This window comes from Miscanthus floridulus, chromosome 6 (assembly GCF_019320115.1).
Source record: "Miscanthus floridulus cultivar M001 chromosome 6, ASM1932011v1, whole genome shotgun sequence".
NCBI classification, from domain to species: domain Eukaryota; kingdom Viridiplantae; phylum Streptophyta; class Magnoliopsida; order Poales; family Poaceae; genus Miscanthus; species Miscanthus floridulus.
This window is the reverse complement of record NC_089585.1, coordinates 143,877,851-143,896,112: the sequence shown is the minus strand read 5'-3', so window position 1 is coordinate 143,896,112 and position 18,262 is coordinate 143,877,851. Positions and strand designations below refer to the sequence as shown.

The following is an 18,262-nucleotide window of genomic DNA, read 5'->3' as shown; positions in this document are numbered from 1 at the left end:
TGGAACTATTTTTTGTTCCTGTTATAACGCACGCCATCAACACTATGCTCAACTGCTAGCCAGCTGCTGCGCGCGCCATCGTTTCAAGAGGATAACGTTCACGACAATGGCTTGATCAACTATGAGTTCATCTTGGTCATGATGACCAGGTGGCAGGCACTTGCATATGGTCGAAACTACACATCACACTCAAAAATTGGTTTTTTTGGTAATATAATACATACACATACAAACTTTATTTTAAGCACTTTGTTATTTCGTTGCAACGCACGGGCACGACTCTAGTATAAAAAACAAATCCCCAAACCTACCTTAAGATCCAACAATAATAGACAAAAAATAAAATTGGACCAAAATCGAGCACAAATCAAACGGTGTACTGTACCCAAATCTAACCCTTGTATATAATCAAATCCAACATACGCCACAGCTAAATAAAAATTATGGGCTTCGATACACTAAAAGTATTATTTTTTTACAATATACGATATTTTTAGTGTATTTGTTACAATAATACAAAAAAAGTTAGTATGTTGATGACAAATACTAAAATACAATATACACAACAACACAACAATATAGCCTTTCAGTCCCAAGCAAGTTAGGGTAGGTTAGAGTTCAAACCCACCAAGAGCCCTAAGTCACGGTTTAGACACTTCAATAGCTGCTTTCCAAGTACTCCTATTCAAATATAGATCTCTAGGTATATCCCAAGCTTTTAAATCTCTTTTTATTGCCTCCCCCATGTCAATTTCAGTCTTCCTTTACCTCTCCTCATATTATTAGCTTGTCTTATGACTCCACAATGCACTAGTGCCTCTAGAGGTCTTCTTTGGATATGGCCAAACCACCTCATCCGATGTTGGACAAGCTTTTCTTCAATTAGTACAACCTCTAGGCAATCATGTATATCATCGTTCCGAACTCGGTCCATTCTTGTGTGACCGCAAATCCATCACAACATACGTATTTCTGCAACACTCAGTTGTTGAACACGTTGAATCTTTGTAGGCCAACATTTTGCTTCATACAACATAGCCGGTCTAATCGTCGTTCTATAGAACTTGCTTTTTAGCTTTTGTGGTACCCTCTTATCATAGAGAATGCCAGAAGCTTGTCGCCACTTGATCCACCCTGCTTTGATTCTATGGCTAACGTCCGCATCAATATCTCTATCCCTCTGCAGCATCGATCCCAGATACCGAAAGGTATCCTTCTTACGCACTACTTGACCTTCTAAACTCACATCTCTCTCCTCCTGTATAACTCCGCTAAAGTCGCATCTCATGTATTTGGTTTTAGTTCTGCTCAATCTAAAACCTTTAGACTCAAGGGTCTACCGCCATAACTCTAGTTTTCTATTTACTTTCGCCTGGCTTTCATCCACTAACACTACATCATCAGCGAACAACATACACCAAAGGATATCCTCTTGTATGTTCCTGATAACCTCATCCATCACCAAGGCAAAGAGATACGGGCTTAAGGCTGACCCTTGATGAAGTCTAATTTTAATTGGAAAGTAATCTGTGTTACCATCATTTGTTCAAACACTAGTCACAACATTGTTGTACATGTCCTTGATGAAGGTCACGTATTTTGATGGGACTTTATGTTTGTCCAAAGACTACCCACATAACATTTCTTGGTATCTTTGTCATAAGCCTTCTCCAAGTCAATGAAAACCAAGTAGAGGTCCTTCTTCTGCTCTCTAAACCGCTCCATAACTTGTCTTATTAAGAAGATTGCTTCTGTGGTTGACCTTCTGGGCATAAAACCAAATTGGTTTGTTGATATCTGCGTCGTTCCTCGCAGGCGCTACTTGATGACTCTCTCCCATAACTTTATAGTGTGGCTCATCAACTTAATTCCTCGATAATTAGTACAACTTTGGATATCTCCCTTGTTCTTGTAGATTGGTACCAATATGCTTCTTCTCCACTTCTTAGGCATCTTATTCGATCGAAAGATATTGTTGAACATCTTGGTTAGTCATACTATTGCTATATCCCAAGACATATAAAAGGATCAAGATGCCCAAGAGGGGAGGGGGGTGAATTAGGCTAATTCTAATTTTTTTGCAATAATTAAGCCCTACACTTAGCCTACTTCACCCCTTGTGCCTAGAATGTGTTCTATTGTTCTCCCGCATAAAAGTTTTGCACCCGATGTTTCAATCCTACTCTAGCATGGCAATTCTAAGAATATAAAGACATGAAATGAATTGCTCAAAGTAAAGAGAGGGAAAGGAACGTGGCGATATTTTTCCGAGGTATCAGAGAGTCGCCACTCCCCACTAGTCCTCGTTGGAGCACCCGCGCAAGGGTGTAGCTCCCCCTTGATCCGTGCAAGGATCAAGTGCTCTCTATGGGCTGATTCTTTGACACTCTGTCACGGTGAATTGCCCACAACCGCTCACAACTTGACTTGGGTCATCCACAAGCTCCACCAGATGATCACCAAGCTCACAATCACCACCTAGCCGTCTAGGTGATGGCGATCACCAAGAGTAACAAGCACAAACTCTCACTTGACCAAGACAAGCCTAATGAGAAGGGTGGATACACACTTGCTACTCTCTATGCACTAACGAGGTCCTTAATCTTGAATTCTCAAATCTCAATCACCTCACTAGGCTCTTGCTCTTCTTTGCACTCTAAAGGTGTTTCTCAGCTGAACAAATGGGCAAGAGACCTCCTATGGATGAGTGAAGTAAGTATTTATATCCCCTCATTCAAAACATAATGTTTAGAGGTTGAGTCAGCATTCTGCGGGTTGATCGGATGCTTTGGTTAGTGTTACCCGCTACTATGTCAGAGAGAGTCGTTAAGCTCTGATCGGACTCTGACCAGCGTTCGGTCAGTACTGACCGGACGTGTCTGGTCATCAAAACCTCTCTCTGGAACCTTACTGATGTTGATCGGACGTTGGCACCCAGAGTCCGATCACTTCACTGTTCAGCGTTCAGTCAGGTACTGGATTCTGACCAGCGTCCGATCAGCACCCACCGGACGCGTCCGGTCACGAAAAAGCCTCTCCAGAACCTCTCTGGAGTTGACCGGACGCTGGCACCCAGAGTCCGGTCACTTTACTGTTCAGTGTCCAGTCAGTACCAGACGACTATAGTTGATTAAATGAACTGACCAGACTCACCCTCCAGCGTTCGGTCACAACCATACTAGCGTCTGGTCAATCATTTGACCCTCCATTCACTTCCAACTCAAAATCCTATGTGAATAAAGTTGACTCCAATTGATCTTAGTGCTATTCCTAAGTTACCTAGTGCTAGGTTTGACAAGTGTGCACCACACCTAACCCACTAGACTCACCTAAGTCAAGCTACTAGTCCATACCCCCTTAATAGTATAGCCAAAGGAAAAATAAAGTCCTAAACTACTACAAGTGTCTCTCCAATACCAAACGACACTTAGAACTAGATCGTCCTTAACCTTGTCATCCATCCTTTGAAAACCGAAATGATTTTCATCGACAGGGGTATGACAAACATGACTGCCCAATCAATTTTCATTACCATGACCTAACTCAAATTATCTATGCAAAACACACGTTAGTCATAGTAATCTCGTATCGTCATTAATCTCTAAAACCCAACTAGGGGCCTAGATGCTTTCAACATCTCCACATCTTGATTGGGATACCATCAGGGCCCATCGCTTTGCCCCCTTTCACCATTTTCAAGGCTTTTCTGATCTTCGATTCTTGAATCCTCCGCACAAAGCGCCTGTTAGTGTCATCAAACAAGTCGTCTAACTGAACGGTGGTGTTCTTGTTCTCACCATTGAACAATTTATTAAAATACTCTTGCCATCTATGTCTGATCCCATCCTCCTTCACCAAGAGATTCTCCCTCTCATCCTTTCTGCACTTGACTTGGTTGAAGTCCCTTGTCTTCCTATCGCAAGCCCTAGCCATCCTATAAATGTCCTTCTCTCCTTCCTTCGTACTCAAACGTCGGTAAAGGTTCTCATAGGCCCACCCCTTTACCTCACTCACCGCTTGTTTTGTAGTCTTCTTTGCCTCCTTATACTTCTCTATGTTGTTTGCACACCTGTCATGATATAAGTGCTTATAGCACTCCTTTTCCTTAATAGCCTTTTGCACATCTTCATTCCACCACCAAATATCTTTCGAGTCGCATCCGCTCCCTTTGGTCACTCCAAGCACCTCTGAAGCAACCTTCCGAACGCATGTTGCCATCTTCTCTCACATGCTGTTTGCATCGCCTTCATCATTCCAAGGGCCATATTCAATGACCTTTTCCTTAAAGACCTTTGATGCCTTTCCTTCTAATTTCCACCACTTTGTTCTAGCAACCCTAGCTTGTTTGTTCTCACGAGCTTGCACCAGAAAGCAAAAATCAGCCACCACCAGCTTGTGTTGAGCGACCACACATTCTCTAGGTATCACCTTACAGTCCACGCATGTTCATTTATCCCTCCTTCTTGTAAGGACAAAGTCGATTTGACTAGAGTACTGGCCGCTACTAAAGCTCACTAAATAGGACTGTCTCTTACAGAAGAAAGTGTTAGCTATTATCAGATCAAAAGATATGACGAAGTCTAAGACTTCCTCTCCCTCCTGGTTCCTGCTACTATATCTGAAACCCCCATGAACCGCCTCGAAACCTGCACTTGATGTACCTACATGGCCATTAAGATCACCTCCTATAAAGAGCTTCTCGCTACTAGGGACAGCTCTAACCAAACGATCTAAGTCTTCCCAGAAAAGCCGCTTATCACTCTCATCATGGCCTACTTGGAGGCATACGCACTAATTACGTTTAAGACCATATCACTAATGACAAGTTTAACGAAGATGATCCTATCCTCTTTCCTTCTCACCTCCACCACACCATCCTTGAGGCTCTTATCAATCAAAACTCCTACTCCATTTTTATTTGAAGTTGTCCCTGTGTACCTGAGCTTGAAGCCGGTATTGTCCACCTCCTTCGCCTTCTGCCCCTTTCATTTAGTCTCTTGGACGCATAAGATATTTACACGCCTCCTAACTGTTGTGTCCACTAACTCTCTTAACTTACCTGTAAGGGACCCTACATTCCAACTACCTAAATGGATCCTAGTTGGCTCGACTAGCTTCCTTACCCTTTGCACCCGCTGAGGTAGGTGTAAAGACCCTTGCTCATTTTGCACCACACCCGGGCGCCGATGTGGCGCGCCACTAAGGATGCGACGACTCGATCCTTGCTCATTTGACACCGTGTCCAGATCGCGACACGGCGTGTCACGGGGGTGACGACGTGGCCCTTGCTCATTTAACACCATACCCGGGTTCCAACATGGCGCATCGCTAAGAAGGTTACGCCCCAACGGGATTCTTTTGGGTTTCATCTCCATTAAAGTGGCTAAGTTTTTACATTGGCTCACCGCGCCTAACACAACCCTCCTCCTTTACCAGGGCTTGGGACCTGCTATGCTGGGACACCAAAGACGCCTCACCATAGACGAAGTTATTGTATTTGTTACCATTATACACAAAAATTTTGCTTTAGCATAAATTGTAATTACATCCTCAAGTAAGCTTAATGCAGCGCATTGCCCCCTTGCTTCTTGTTGGGATGTCGATGTCGAGCTGGGACTTATAAAGGACTTATATAAAAAGTAAAAGCAGCTGCATCAGCATCACGGTCCACACATGCTCAACATGAGTAGCACCTGTGTCACGGCAGCCACAGCAGGGTGTATCGACCGAAGCCCATGAGGCACACAAAGCCCAATGTGCTTGCCTGCATGGTCAAGTCCAATTATTTTGTGTTTGCCTGTGATCAACAAAGTTGTCTTTGGTCGAGCATGGACCAATGACCAAGTCCTTTTTGGGGCTGGATGCAGAAGTTGTAGGCTGCCACGTATTTGTTTTTTATTTGACTCAACTTTAATTAACCAGCTTAGGGCACCTGCGATAGGATGAGCTACTGGCTCTAAGTCATTCTCTCCGATAATATTAATTTTTAGCACATAGCTCATAACTTGAATAGCACCACACAGGAGCGAAGCTGCACTATGATTAGAGGGTGCAAATGCACCCCCCAAATTTTAAAAAAAATCAGTTATAATGACTAAAATCCCACCATGTATGCACCCCACAACACAAGTCTATGCACCCACAATGCAAGTGCACCCCCTTCGATCTCCTCTAGCTTCGCCATTAGCCCCACGTGACATCCTCGTAGAATCTTAAAATATATGTACGAGACTAACTCTTAACTCCTGGTCAAAAGCTAGATTTTCTCTAGCTTGTATTATAATATGAAACAATAAGTTGCTATTACGGGTGCCCTTATATTACAGAAGTCCATTGTAGGGCTTGTAGTCCGAATCCGTGTATAGAGAGTCTGACGCCTCGTCCACACCATGTATAGAGGTCAGAGCAGTAGAAACATAGCAGAGAATTTGGGCATTCACGACTAAACAAGTGTTAGCAATTTTTTGTTCTTTAGTATAAGGTACAGATTTTTTTTGCTTTGTAATTTCTCATAGTTTTTAGAAAAAAAATATTTCCTATGAACAAAAATGTAGACATTTTACGTTTTTTTACCTCAATGTACGCATTTTATTTTAATTTGTATATTATTCTCTTAGTAGTTATCTACTTTTAATTTTCCCAAGTATTTTATGAGAATAAAAATATAATTTTCCCAAGTATATATATCACTTGTCGATAATTTGCTTCTTTAAGCAATACTTAGTTGGAACCTGGACTTCTAGAAGATTTACATGGGTGTTTGTACTCCACATCTATACCCAGTACTATTTTATTATAGAGACAGAATTTCATTCTATTTTTCTGTCCACACCTCTAACTACTTGTGCAGCATTACTCAGTTTGGAGTTGCAAAACCTCGTTGGCATAGCACGACTCATATTATAGCCTAGCTGAATCTATGCACGCGTGTAGCTCTTCTTAAACCTTTTCTAACCCTAGAACAAGATATAAACAATATCCATCTATTTAAGTTTGAATCAGTCTTCAATCAATTTTCCGTATCACATTAATCTTTTACTAATATTTATTATGAGCCTTAAAATCTGATAAAAATAATTAAAATATGTTATGAAAAGTCTAATTATTAATATTTTACCCGGACATCCGTTTGAGCCTCCATTTTTTAAGCGTGCGGACGCAACTTCTTTTTATTTTTCGGTTTTTTGTTTTTCGGAAATGCTTAGGCTCAGGCGTCTGATCATCTGGACACCTCCGTTGGTGGGCCGCGATGCCAACCTGAACAGCCCAACGTTCCACCATGCTCGCTTAACCGAGAATCGTTTAGCCAATCCACTCCAGAAACAAGACTGAACCATACTCTCCACTCGTCGAGTTCTCGCCGCTGCGACATGGTCCACGGCGACCCCTCTGGCATGGCGTTCTTCACTGCGCCTGGCCACCAGTCTGCCTTCATCCTTCCTCGCCACCACACTGGAGCGCCAACGCGCGGCTTCTTCCCTCTCCACCGTGCTCACTAAATGATGTGTATGGTTTCCATTCTGCATCGCCCTCCCCCTCCCCCCCTTCCGCCCGCTTTCGTCCCTCTCTGGTCGTAGCTCGCGCTAGAAGCGGCGACCAATTGACCTTTCCCTCTCTCTCTCCATGGCTCCTGGTCCACTGTCTCCCTCGACGACTCGCCCACCAGTACCTACGATGACGGTGGCAAGGATGCAGATTTTCAGAATCAGCCGTTTCCCCGCTCTGTGTTGCGTCGTAACGAAGAGGAAGGGTGAAAGTCGCAATTGCAAGAGTATGTTTTAAGTGTTTTAGATGTTTCAGAGTTATGTTGCAACTATTGTATATCGATTTTGCAAAAGTAGATCGGGATGTTGCACATGTTGTAATAGCGGTACACGTATGTTTCATGTGTATGTTCTAATTTCATCTGTTCTAGACGTATGTTGCAAGCGTTTTATCTGGATGTTGCCAAAGTAGATCTAGATGTTGCATATATATGCATGTTGTAAGCATATGTTTTAAGTGTTTTCAGATGTCTCATACATATATGTTTGCAAGTGTTTTATGTGACTGTTGCGTATGTTTGTAATGGTTTTTAAATGTTTTTTAGATGTTTTTGCAAGTATTTCAGACGCTTGTTTCAAGTGTTTCATCTATCTTCTTTTGTATGTTGCAACTGTTATATCTGGATGTTTCAAAAGTTGATCGAGTGTTGCACATGGAATTCGCGTGGGAAGCGGCTGGCGGCGCGGGCGACATTGGGGGTGGCACGGGTGATGTCTTGGGCGGCACAAGCCCACTGCTAGAGCACTGGCTCGCGAGCTCGACGCGCTAGGCCCTTGCTCACTCCCTATACGAACACCGTCCGGATGCTAGCGCCCGGATCGGACGTGCGGCGCCTGTAAGTCAGTTCATTTTTCTCTTACATCCGCGTTCGTTTTTCTCTTTTTAGACCGTTAGTTCTTTCTTATTTGACACACGTTTTTTCCTGTTGTCCCTCCATTTTTCCGTTCATTCTGTCTACCTTTTTTCTTTTATTTTCTTTTTTATATCCCCTTTAAATCATGGAAAAGTCCAAGTTTTCTTTTCTTTTTTCTTCTGGCCACGTTGGGTGTTGGTGAGGAAGACGAAGACACAGCTGGGCCTCCGAGCGTTGGGGGTCGTTCGCAGGCGCAGCAAGGGCGGAGGTGGAGCGGGCGGGCACAGGCGATGGGTAAGGGCAGCGTTGGGGGAGGAGGAGGCGGAGCAGCGGCGCGGCGGAGGGAACTCTACCTGCCGGGATCTGTGAGGAGTGGAGGAGAGCCGCTGCCTGCCATAGGTCGCACGCCGGCCACCGTGCCCGCGCACGCCGCCGAACGCCCGAAGCCACGCCCGCACGCTGTCGCCTCCGAGCAGATGTGTGCCCTACGCCCCTTCCTACTGGCGAGCGCAAGCGCGAGGGTGAAGGTAGATGCGAGAGGAGGCGGCTGCGTGGGCGTGCGCGTGAGGGAGCATGATTGAGCGGGATCACGTAATTGGTGCCCAAGCCATTTCTAATGATAGCACTACTGCTACTGCATTTTGATAATGGTAAGTTGGTTAGCTAGATGTTTGGACACATCCTGGTGGCGCCATGGAGCATTGTTCTCTTGCTGTTGTTGATGCCTGCTGGCTGGAATCTGTTTTTTTCCTGTTGTTTATCAAAACTGATGGAGTATTGTGGTTTATTATCAAGAATGAACTACAAATTTGTAATATTTGATTTGAGCATTGAATTGTTAAGTTTGCAATAATCTTGAGTCTTCAAATAATATACTGTGCTGTGCAAGTTTGTACTGTGCTGTGCTGTGCTGTCAGTTCTAAATCATGTCTGATATTTTCTTGCATCGGTTTATTTGGTTTTAACCGAAAAACCAAACTAAAAAACTGAACCAAAATTGGTTGGTTTTTAGAATTTTAGCAAACTGATCAGGGGTCATTTTCTGGAAACTAAAATTTTGGAAAACCGAAGAAACCGAACCGAACCATTGGTTAAAACCGAACGCCCAGAATGATGGCGTCTGGATCGAGGGCTGCAAGCCTGCAACCGCAAGGGCTATTAATTAGGTTTCAGTTTTTTTAGCAAAATTAGGTTTTAGCTTACTGGGCTCTATTGGTTTCACGGCCCGTGCAAAATAATATGCTATGGGCTTTTTGTAAGGTGTAGGGCCTAGTTGGGCTTCCTGCCTCTGCCGTGTGCGCTAGAGAGCCCTAGAGCGCTCGGCAGCGATGGCGGAGCTGCAGGGGGAAAGTCCAAATTACCTTCTTCAACTTTGGCAAAAGTCCGCTTCTCCTCCCTGAACTTCAAAATCGGACAAAACACCTCCCTCAACTTTTTAAACCGTTTATCTTACCTCCTTGGCCCAGTTATAAGCGGTTTTGAAGACGGTTTTGTCTTATTTATTTATTTATTTTGGCTAAATCTTTGAAAAATCATAGTAAATCACAGAAAAATCATAAATATAGAAAATCTAATTTTGTTGGACTCCACATGAGTAAATCTACACAGTGAATATATAATATGGTATGCTTTAGTACAAAGTTTTTATTATGGATTTGGATCTATGCTTTTCTGTAATTAAATGGAATAATTTATAGCTGCAGTTTCTATGGTCCAATTATGGTGATATTTTTATGGTGGGCGAATTATTGTATGCTTAAACTGTAGTAAAAATTTTATACTCATTGGATCATGTATAACTTAGTTATAGATTTATTTATATTTAACAAGCATAAACCTAAATAAAATCTATAACTAAGATATACATGATCCAATGAGTATGAAATTTTTACTAAAGTTTAAGCATACAATAATTAGTCCATCATAAAAATTTCACCACAATTGAACCATAGAAACTGCAGCTATGAATTATTTTATTTAATTATAGAAAAGCATAGATCTAAAGCTATTGCAAAAAAATTGTACTAAAGTATACCATATTATATGTTCACTATGTAGATCTACTCATGTGGAGTCCAACAAAATTAGATTTTCTATTTTATGATTTTTCGGTGATTTACTATGATTTTTCAAAGATTCCGCCGAAATAAATAAATAAGACAAAAGACAAAACCGCCTTCAAAACCGCTTATAACCAGGCCAAGGAGGTAAGATGAACGGTTTTAAAAGTTGAGGGATGTGTTTTGCTCGATTTTGGAGTTCAGGAGAAAAGATGGACTTTCGTAAAAATTGAGAGAGGTAATACGGATTTTTTTCAGCTACAGGGTGGTCCCTGTGGGCTGCGGACCACCCGGGGCTCGGCCCAACCAAAGGCCTATATATGAGTCAAGAAGCCTGTCTGCTGCTCGGCCTTCGCGTGAGGCTTGGCAAGTTGGCAGAGTCCTGTTGATGGGCCAGTTTGATTTGCATTTACTCAACTGTAAGGCCTATTAGGGGGTTAGCTGAATTGTTTTATGCATTTGGAAGAAAATAGGTCTGTTTCTCATTGAAAACTGTAGCTATTCTAGTCTTTTTATACCCGAGTATCATACGGCGCATCCATATAAACGCTGAATCATTCAATCAAGAAAATCCCCGTCATGCCATTTGCTAGCTCATAGTAGATGCAGAATTCTATGACTTCACCATTCTGTTTGTTTAGATCAAACTTTATTGCATCTGAGGTGGAGCCTCGGACCCAACAAATGCTGGACTGCGTGCATCTTCTCTCTGAGGTGTCCCTTGAGGAATCAAGAGTTGAAGAAGCTCAGCATAATATGTCATGATCGACTATCATTGAATTCAGAAAAAAATGTATTTGAATTTGAATTTGAATATTCGTTATAATAAGTATAGTGCTTTATTGTTATAGTTTAAATAAATTATTATATAATATTACGTTCTTAAAAATATATAATATGCATATAATGTGTAAGGGAATTGAGAATAGGGCTCTTGTTGGCGTGCAGCCCGAAAAAATAAGGCCTCAAAAGTAGTAAGAGCCCTCAAATAAAAAGTACCATCGTTGTTTTGACGGCTAATGTTAGAATTGCTCTTTGGTATCTTTAGTTTAAAATTGCATTGAACTACGCAATTTATACCGTGTATCCGCATGTTACATTTGAATTGTTTTTTTTTAATAATGGACCACCCTAGCTACAACTACATACTCCCTCCGTCCTAGAATTAGAGACGTTTTGGGTTGATACACAGCTACAAGACACAAGGCAAAATACCAACGTACCCTATTCTATAGTGCTCTCTCATCTCTGCGCTCCTCTTCCCGGGCATGGATAAGCGTGCTACAGGATAGCTGGCTAGCTGGACAGTATGGTGGATAAGCGCGCTGCACCTAAAACGACATTAATACTGGGACAACGTTGCAATGCTAGAACGTCAATCTTATTGGGATAGAGGGAGTAACGCGGATACGGGGCCGTATCGCGTATCGGATACATATCTGTTACGGATACGTCACTGATACGGCTCTGGTACGTATCCTTCAAGTATTTGATTTTTTTTTATTTAGCAACATCTGATTTTTATTTTTGGAATAGTGAGTACTTTTTTTTTTGAGCAACTGGAATAGTGAGTACGTGACCTGATACGTATCTACCTCTGGCATACGGCCCAGCCCAACAAGCGCTCCTTATCTCCCCGTCACGACACCTCGCGCTGTCGCAGCTCGCACCGCCGCCTGCGCACACGCGCGCCGCCTCCTGCGCAGGGGTTGCGCCCCACTCGCCGGCCACCGGCGGCGAGCCTCCGCCCCCTCCGTGCCATCAATTAACTTCTCCTCCTCCTCCAAACTGCCGCGCCGGTGAGCACCCACCAGTCCGCCATAGCCACGGCCAGCATCGCCGCCTCCTACGCAGGGCATGCGCCACCGCTCGCCGGCCGCCGGAGACGAACCTCCGCCCCCTCCGTGCCATCATTCAACTTCTCCCCTCCTCGAAACTGCCGCACCGGGAGCACCCACCAGTTCGCCATGGCCGCAGCCAGCTCCCGCGATGCAGGGGAGAGGACGATTCAACAAATGATCAGTGATCTGGTGATGTTTATATCATGTATGGTTGCACGTAGAGTACTGAACTAATGATTAGTGATTACAGTACTCAAGTTATAGACTTTCGAAGCACAGGTCTGGTGCAAGCGGTAGAGTTTTACCGCTTGTAGGGTTCCGGGTTCAAGTTGCAGTCTCCTCACATTGCATAGGCGAGGGTAATATTTGCCACTGACACCTTTCTCCAGACCCCACATAGAGCGGGAGCTCTCCAGTGCGTCCTTTTATTATTACGTATCTTGTTTTCTGGGAAATTGCCGTATCCGTATCCTTCTCCGTGCTGCATAGAGCTACAAACGGCAATGATGCTATCAGATGCATAAGGTTCATAAACAAGACAATAATTCAATGTTAATAGGAATGGAATATTGAATTCTAGCGATAGCTGTTATTTGTATGTTGCACTAGAGTAGCTGTTCCGTGAAGAAAATAATAAGATGGCAAAGTAGGATCACAATTTTCTAATTGCATGTTGCACTGCCATTGAACGGATCTAACAGTTTACATGTTGTCGGGGCAGCATCTCCGTTTGTCTGGTAATAAGGCGGCCCTGAGTATACTCCGACAGAATCTGTTTAACAGTTGTCAAGAACTCTAACCGACAAAACAACCAAGGCATTGAGGAAATACAACAAGGCTACAATGCATACGTACATATGAAACAGGACAAGCGATACTTCCTAGAGTTTAGGAAGTCGCATGAAATTCCCAATGTAACATATATTTGAATTTTGAACAATGACAGCCCTTGTTGCAAGTTGCAAGCAAGAAAAGAAAAGTTGAGGGGTAAAACGACGTTGTCGTTGCATACGAGAATTCGACGGATATATCCCTACTTGTGGTTTTCCGAACAAAATTGGGATTTGTCCTATATATAGAGGGGGCCTCCAATCCAATGAAGAGTAGAGCGGCATTCTAGAGGCAGGCAAGCCATCGATGGTATTGTGAACATGCCCAGTGACAGAAGAACATGCAGACAAGCTGCTAGAACTTTTAGGCCTCTTCGTGATCGTGAGACTTTTGGACGCCTATCCATCTGGCATAGTCAATCCAGCTGTTCACAAAGTTCGCCAGTAAGCAAATACAGCAACAGCAGGATGCAAGATTTCAATTTCCGGTGAGGTGAATGTTACTCACAGCAAAGAGCCAAGGAATGTGTTGCCCGTACGAACGATGAAGCTCATTGCACTCAGTAGTAGCTTCTGGTTATGCAGCAGCGGCTCCAGGATCCTCTGTTCGATCACACCAGCCAGAAGCTGATACCTGATGAAGTATATAAATTTTGTCATACGAATGAAATTGTGAATGGCAAACCAAATTGTTAACATCAACATCGTCTGTATCTATTTGCTACATGTTTCACAGCTGCGATCTGTTTCAAGGGGGAAAAAATCAAGTTTGCCAATTCAACTGACACACTTACTCTCTCTGGCTATTCATAGCAAAACAAGATGATCAGTCATAAATTCAAAAGCTTAAGTATGTCTTGTATGCTAAAATATGTAGGAACTCTGTTTACCTGAGGTTACTAGAAATTGACATGTATACACCATAGGCAACACTAGTTTGGACAACTGGAATTTCCACAACTTCATCCTCAAGGTCCTTGTTAACAGCCGCCTTTGCTTTGAGCACTGTATTGGTGACACTAGTGCCAACCTGGGAAGATGACAAATTCATAGGCATTGCAAGCTTAGAGAACTAATTCAGGGAGATGAAACTAACTAATACATAAATAAATTTTGCATGCATAACAATAACATATTGCTAGCGGATAATTCCCGTTTTGGAGAAGTGTTTCTTCGTAACAGGATCATGTTCAACTGTATATCGCTCAGAAAAGAGAATGACAATTTTCTAGCAAAAGATCAAAAGAGACTGCTAATGAAGATCATCACAGAATAGCTATGAGATAAACAAACTTACAAAAGAAGCAGTAGTTCCCACTGCCAAAAGCTTTACAGCATTCCTCTGGAAAGAAGCAGCCGCTGTTAGTTGATCAACATGGCTTGCAAATAAATCCAGATAACTATGATTATCATAAAATAGTTAACAATCGAATGCAATTAATCTACAGTACCACAAAAGCTCCAAGCCTCTGCACAAGTGTGAATGATCTTCCAGCCAGAGCAATCTGCAAAAAAGTCGCATAACATGTTTTCGAATACAAGGGAAAGAAATAGGAGGTCCATTCAACTCTAGGAAAAGGGAAACGGTTGCTTTACTTGGAAAGCATTATCAGGGCAGCTAGAGAAAAATTTGGCAATAGCTGAGGCATTTCTTGCAAGTGGAGGCTTTAAACCAATAGTTGGAGCAGGAAGATAGACAAGCATGACATCCGCAACAATCGCCATGACCTAGGTAGTATCAGAAGCAACAACTGAATTAGATTCCATATCAGAAGAGTTTAAATGTTCAGTGTAGAAAGGTACAATCATGTGATATCAGATAGTGAGGTATTTATAATTAGTGAAGTGAAACCACAGAAAATATGTTCTGTTTGATAGAGAGTAGATCTTAAGGTCTTCCGTTAGCATGAGATTGCAAAGATTGGCATGTTTCATCAGTAACAATGAAAGAATGAGAAATGAACAGGATGGTTCCATGGAAAAGCCAGGGCTCTGACATATTTGGGATATTGTGATTGTTTTGTTTCCAGACTTGATTATTTAACAAAATAGTGAGTCTCATCCTCATTAGATGAAATTGACCCTATTTCCAAATTTTGCCACTACTGTTATAGTCCCCAGCGATAGCCAACATCCTTTTGACAAAGAACACTACTGAAATGTAGATACTGATAAAGAGCCCACTGGTAAAGCTAGTTTAACCAACCACATAAACCAGCTACTATTCAGAATTTTTTTTGTATAAAAAAAAATGTACCTCCCTTGGTTAATTTTCTTTTACAGTACTTGTAATTTTGTGTTACTAGTATAGATATTTTGCGCCTCTCACCAACACCACACATACTCACACCCACGCACACCTCAAGTATACAAACAGATCCTACAACTACACCTAGATTCCAAGATCGCGTCCTTGAAGAGAGGCTCCGTAGACAACGGGCGCGTCGTAATCCCCACGCAAGAGAGGCCCTGTTAAAATAGGGAAAACCCCCGGTGGGAAATCATGGGTCGAGCAGAGCTCGAACCCACGACCGGCCGCTGCACCACCAGCAGCTTTGCCACACGAGCTACGGCTCGCTCCCTACTAGTATAGATATTTTATACATATTAATGGCCAAAGTTTAAAAAGATACAGGCAGGCAGGGATTCTAGGATGTAAAGTGAAAAATTGGATGAGTAGTATGTATCAACTTATAAGATTTTGCCAGTTTTCACATTTCAGTTCCAAACCTTATACACGTGCTGCAAAGATGAAAGTGCAGATTTGTCCTGACTTAACAATCTAATGCGCTATCGGTTGAGAACTAGTACCAAAACGAAGGCATACTGAAGCTTGAAGCAAGTTGGATGATATGACATAAGCACAGTTAAGCGGGCGTACCACATCAGATATGACAACTTCAATCTCTTTGAAGAAATTGTCCCCCCTCTTCTGCAACTCAGCCGCAGTCTGAACAAAAGGAGTCAAATTAGCACTACACAGCTCGACGCAATTGATCACTACAGTATAATACAGAACTGTCAGGAGTAGTATTTGTTTTCATTTTTATAAAAAAAAATAGAAACTACTTAATGAAACTAGTGCAGCGCACGTTCTCGAAAAAAAAATAAAAAAAATATATAGAAAAGGAGAGAGTGCCGAGGTGAGAGGTGACCTTGGCGACGAGACCGATGCCGCACTCTATGCCGAGCTTGGTGAGGAAGAGTTCGTCGGCGAGGAGTCTCTCCCTGAACCCCTCGAACTGGAGGAGCCATTTGATGAAACCGTTCGCCTCGAGTTCGCTGAAGCGGCTCACGATGTCGCCCCCGATCCGGCCGCTCTCGATGGCGGCGGCGAGATCAGACGGCAGGGTGTCGAGCTTCCGCCCCAGCTGCGCCAGCACGAACAGCGCCTCCCCGCGAGCGTCGCCGGGCGATTCGTCGCCGCCACCCTCACCGCCGTGGTCGTTGTGGCCGCCGTCGTCGCCACCACCCTCGCCGCCGCCGCCGCCGTCTCCGCCGTGGTGGTTGTGGCCGTCGTCGGCTTCATCGCTGCCAAAGCCGCCGCCGGCGATGGAGGAGGAGGAGGAGGAGGAGGAGGAGGAGGAGGCGGAGGCGGAGGGTGGTGGTGGGAGAGCGCGATGGAGGGGCGTGCCCGGGGCCGCTGGGAGGTTGGTGCGCGGAATGCGGGCGCGCAGCGGCCGCGGGAGCGCGGCGCGCGAGAAGGGGAGCAGCGGGAGGCGGCCGGGTGCCCGGCTTGTGAGGTGGAGGTGGAGCGGCGTCGGCTGTGCTGACGCGGCGGAGAGCGAAGACGCCGAAGAGGACGGCGGGAGGGCCATGGCGTGTCGACTAGGCGAGCGAGCAGGGTGGCTCGCGGCGGGGCGGGGCGCTGGGCGCGAGCGAGAGGGAGAGGGAGCGCCGTACGGTACCGTGGGGTTATGTACGAGCAGTGGGCGGGCGAACTTTGGGGCGGAGGCACCGAGGTGGCGAGGGAAACGTTGGTGCCGCCGTCGTCAACCCAGCCAGCCAACGAGGTTTACGTTACGAAGGAGGCAGCGAAGGCTGGTGTGGCGGCTTCGGCTAGCCAGCCAACGGGACGACGATTCGTTCGACGCTGCAGCAGCCTCCAGGGTTGGAGAGGAGGAGACCCCCCGGGGGGCGCCGGGCCGAATTTTTAAGATGCCGCGGGCGTGCGCGAGCGGGTGGCCGGTAGACGCCGAGGCCCGTGCCCGCCGGCCCGCGGATTGGATTGGGCAGTATTGGCGCGGGTTGTCGCCTGCTCCACAGTCCATAACTTTTTCTTTTTATTAGTGGAACGATCGACTTTACCGATGATTGGTGATAAAGGGCACAATAAAGCTATCAACGGGCTCAAGGAGCCATACATGTCGTCCTACATCCAGAGATAAGGAACATCTATCTAGCTAAATTGTGAGCCTCTCATGCACAAAAAGTCTCTGTTCGAGATTTCCTTCGGAACTGTGATGTTAATGGCACAAGCTACCCTTTCACCACGACCGACCAATCTAATGCAATGTGAATTCTCTACGTTCAAATCTGCTGCCAGTGACAAAGCTTCGTCGCAGCACGCTGTCGTAGCTTCTACCGTGGCTGGGTCTGAACTTCCGCACCTGGTCTGGTCTGCCGACGTCAAACGTTGGTCAGGGTGGTGGTTAGGTGCCTACCTGATGGGCCGCGCTATTGTTTTTGCCTGCTGGGCCTTGCGTCTCCTGGAGGCTGGAGCGAGCCGTAGACCTCGCTCAGCTGGGCTTGTAGAGTAGACTCGCACACTGGACGGAAAAGCCCACGTATACCGTGCAAGGGGACCTGAGAGGTCCAAATGTCCAGTCGAGATTTCTTAACCAAGTTACAATCTTGCGAATTGATAGTTTGTAAAATTTCCTTCTAATCCCTCCAGGCCTCCACTATTTGCAGTATCCAAACTTTACTCTCTCATGTATCAAATCTGATTTTGGTCCTCTCCCCAACTTATAGAACCATTTTGCTTTTTCATTCTGAGCGACTTATTATACGTCAATTTTATCCAACGACGTGGTGTCATGTCGTTCACAACGGGAACAAACCAAACTACGTCGATAGTTTAAAGGGTAAACCAAGATGCAAATATATATTCTTCAAAAAAAATCCAAATAT

At 44.4% G+C, this 18,262-nt stretch overlaps 1 protein-coding gene across 1 annotated transcript; it reads right to left on the bottom strand.

Annotated features, from left to right (window-relative positions):
* Nucleotides 1-13,095: 13,095 nt before the first annotated feature.
* LOC136457221 (protein RETICULATA-RELATED 4, chloroplastic-like) lies at nucleotides 13,096-17,338 on the bottom strand. The gene is made up of 8 exons (XM_066457277.1): nucleotides 16,285-17,338; nucleotides 16,011-16,079; nucleotides 14,726-14,857; nucleotides 14,581-14,634; nucleotides 14,427-14,471; nucleotides 14,020-14,159; nucleotides 13,638-13,763; nucleotides 13,096-13,554 (listed from the first exon to the last, which is right to left on the bottom strand). The coding sequence occupies exons 1-8, from the start codon at nucleotides 16,945-16,947 to the stop codon at nucleotides 13,494-13,496; spliced, it is 1,290 nt and encodes a 429-aa protein (XP_066313374.1). The 5' UTR covers nucleotides 16,948-17,338; the 3' UTR covers nucleotides 13,096-13,493.
* Nucleotides 17,339-18,262: the final 924 nt, after the last annotated feature.

Excerpts from the sequence above, each read along its gene's own strand:
- LOC136457221 (XM_066457277.1), bottom strand. The coding sequence starts at position 16,947 with ATGGCCCTCCCGCCGTCCTCTTCGGCGTCTTCGCTCTCCGCCGCGTCA. Across the intron at positions 14,635-14,725 it reads GCCCTGATAATGCTTTCCAA|ATTGCTCTGGCTGGAAGATC; the intron begins GTAAAGCAACCG and ends ACTTTTTTGCAG. Across the intron at positions 13,764-14,019 it reads TCAATTTCTAGTAACCTCAG|GTATCAGCTTCTGGCTGGTG; the intron begins GTAAACAGAGTT and ends ATACTTCATCAG.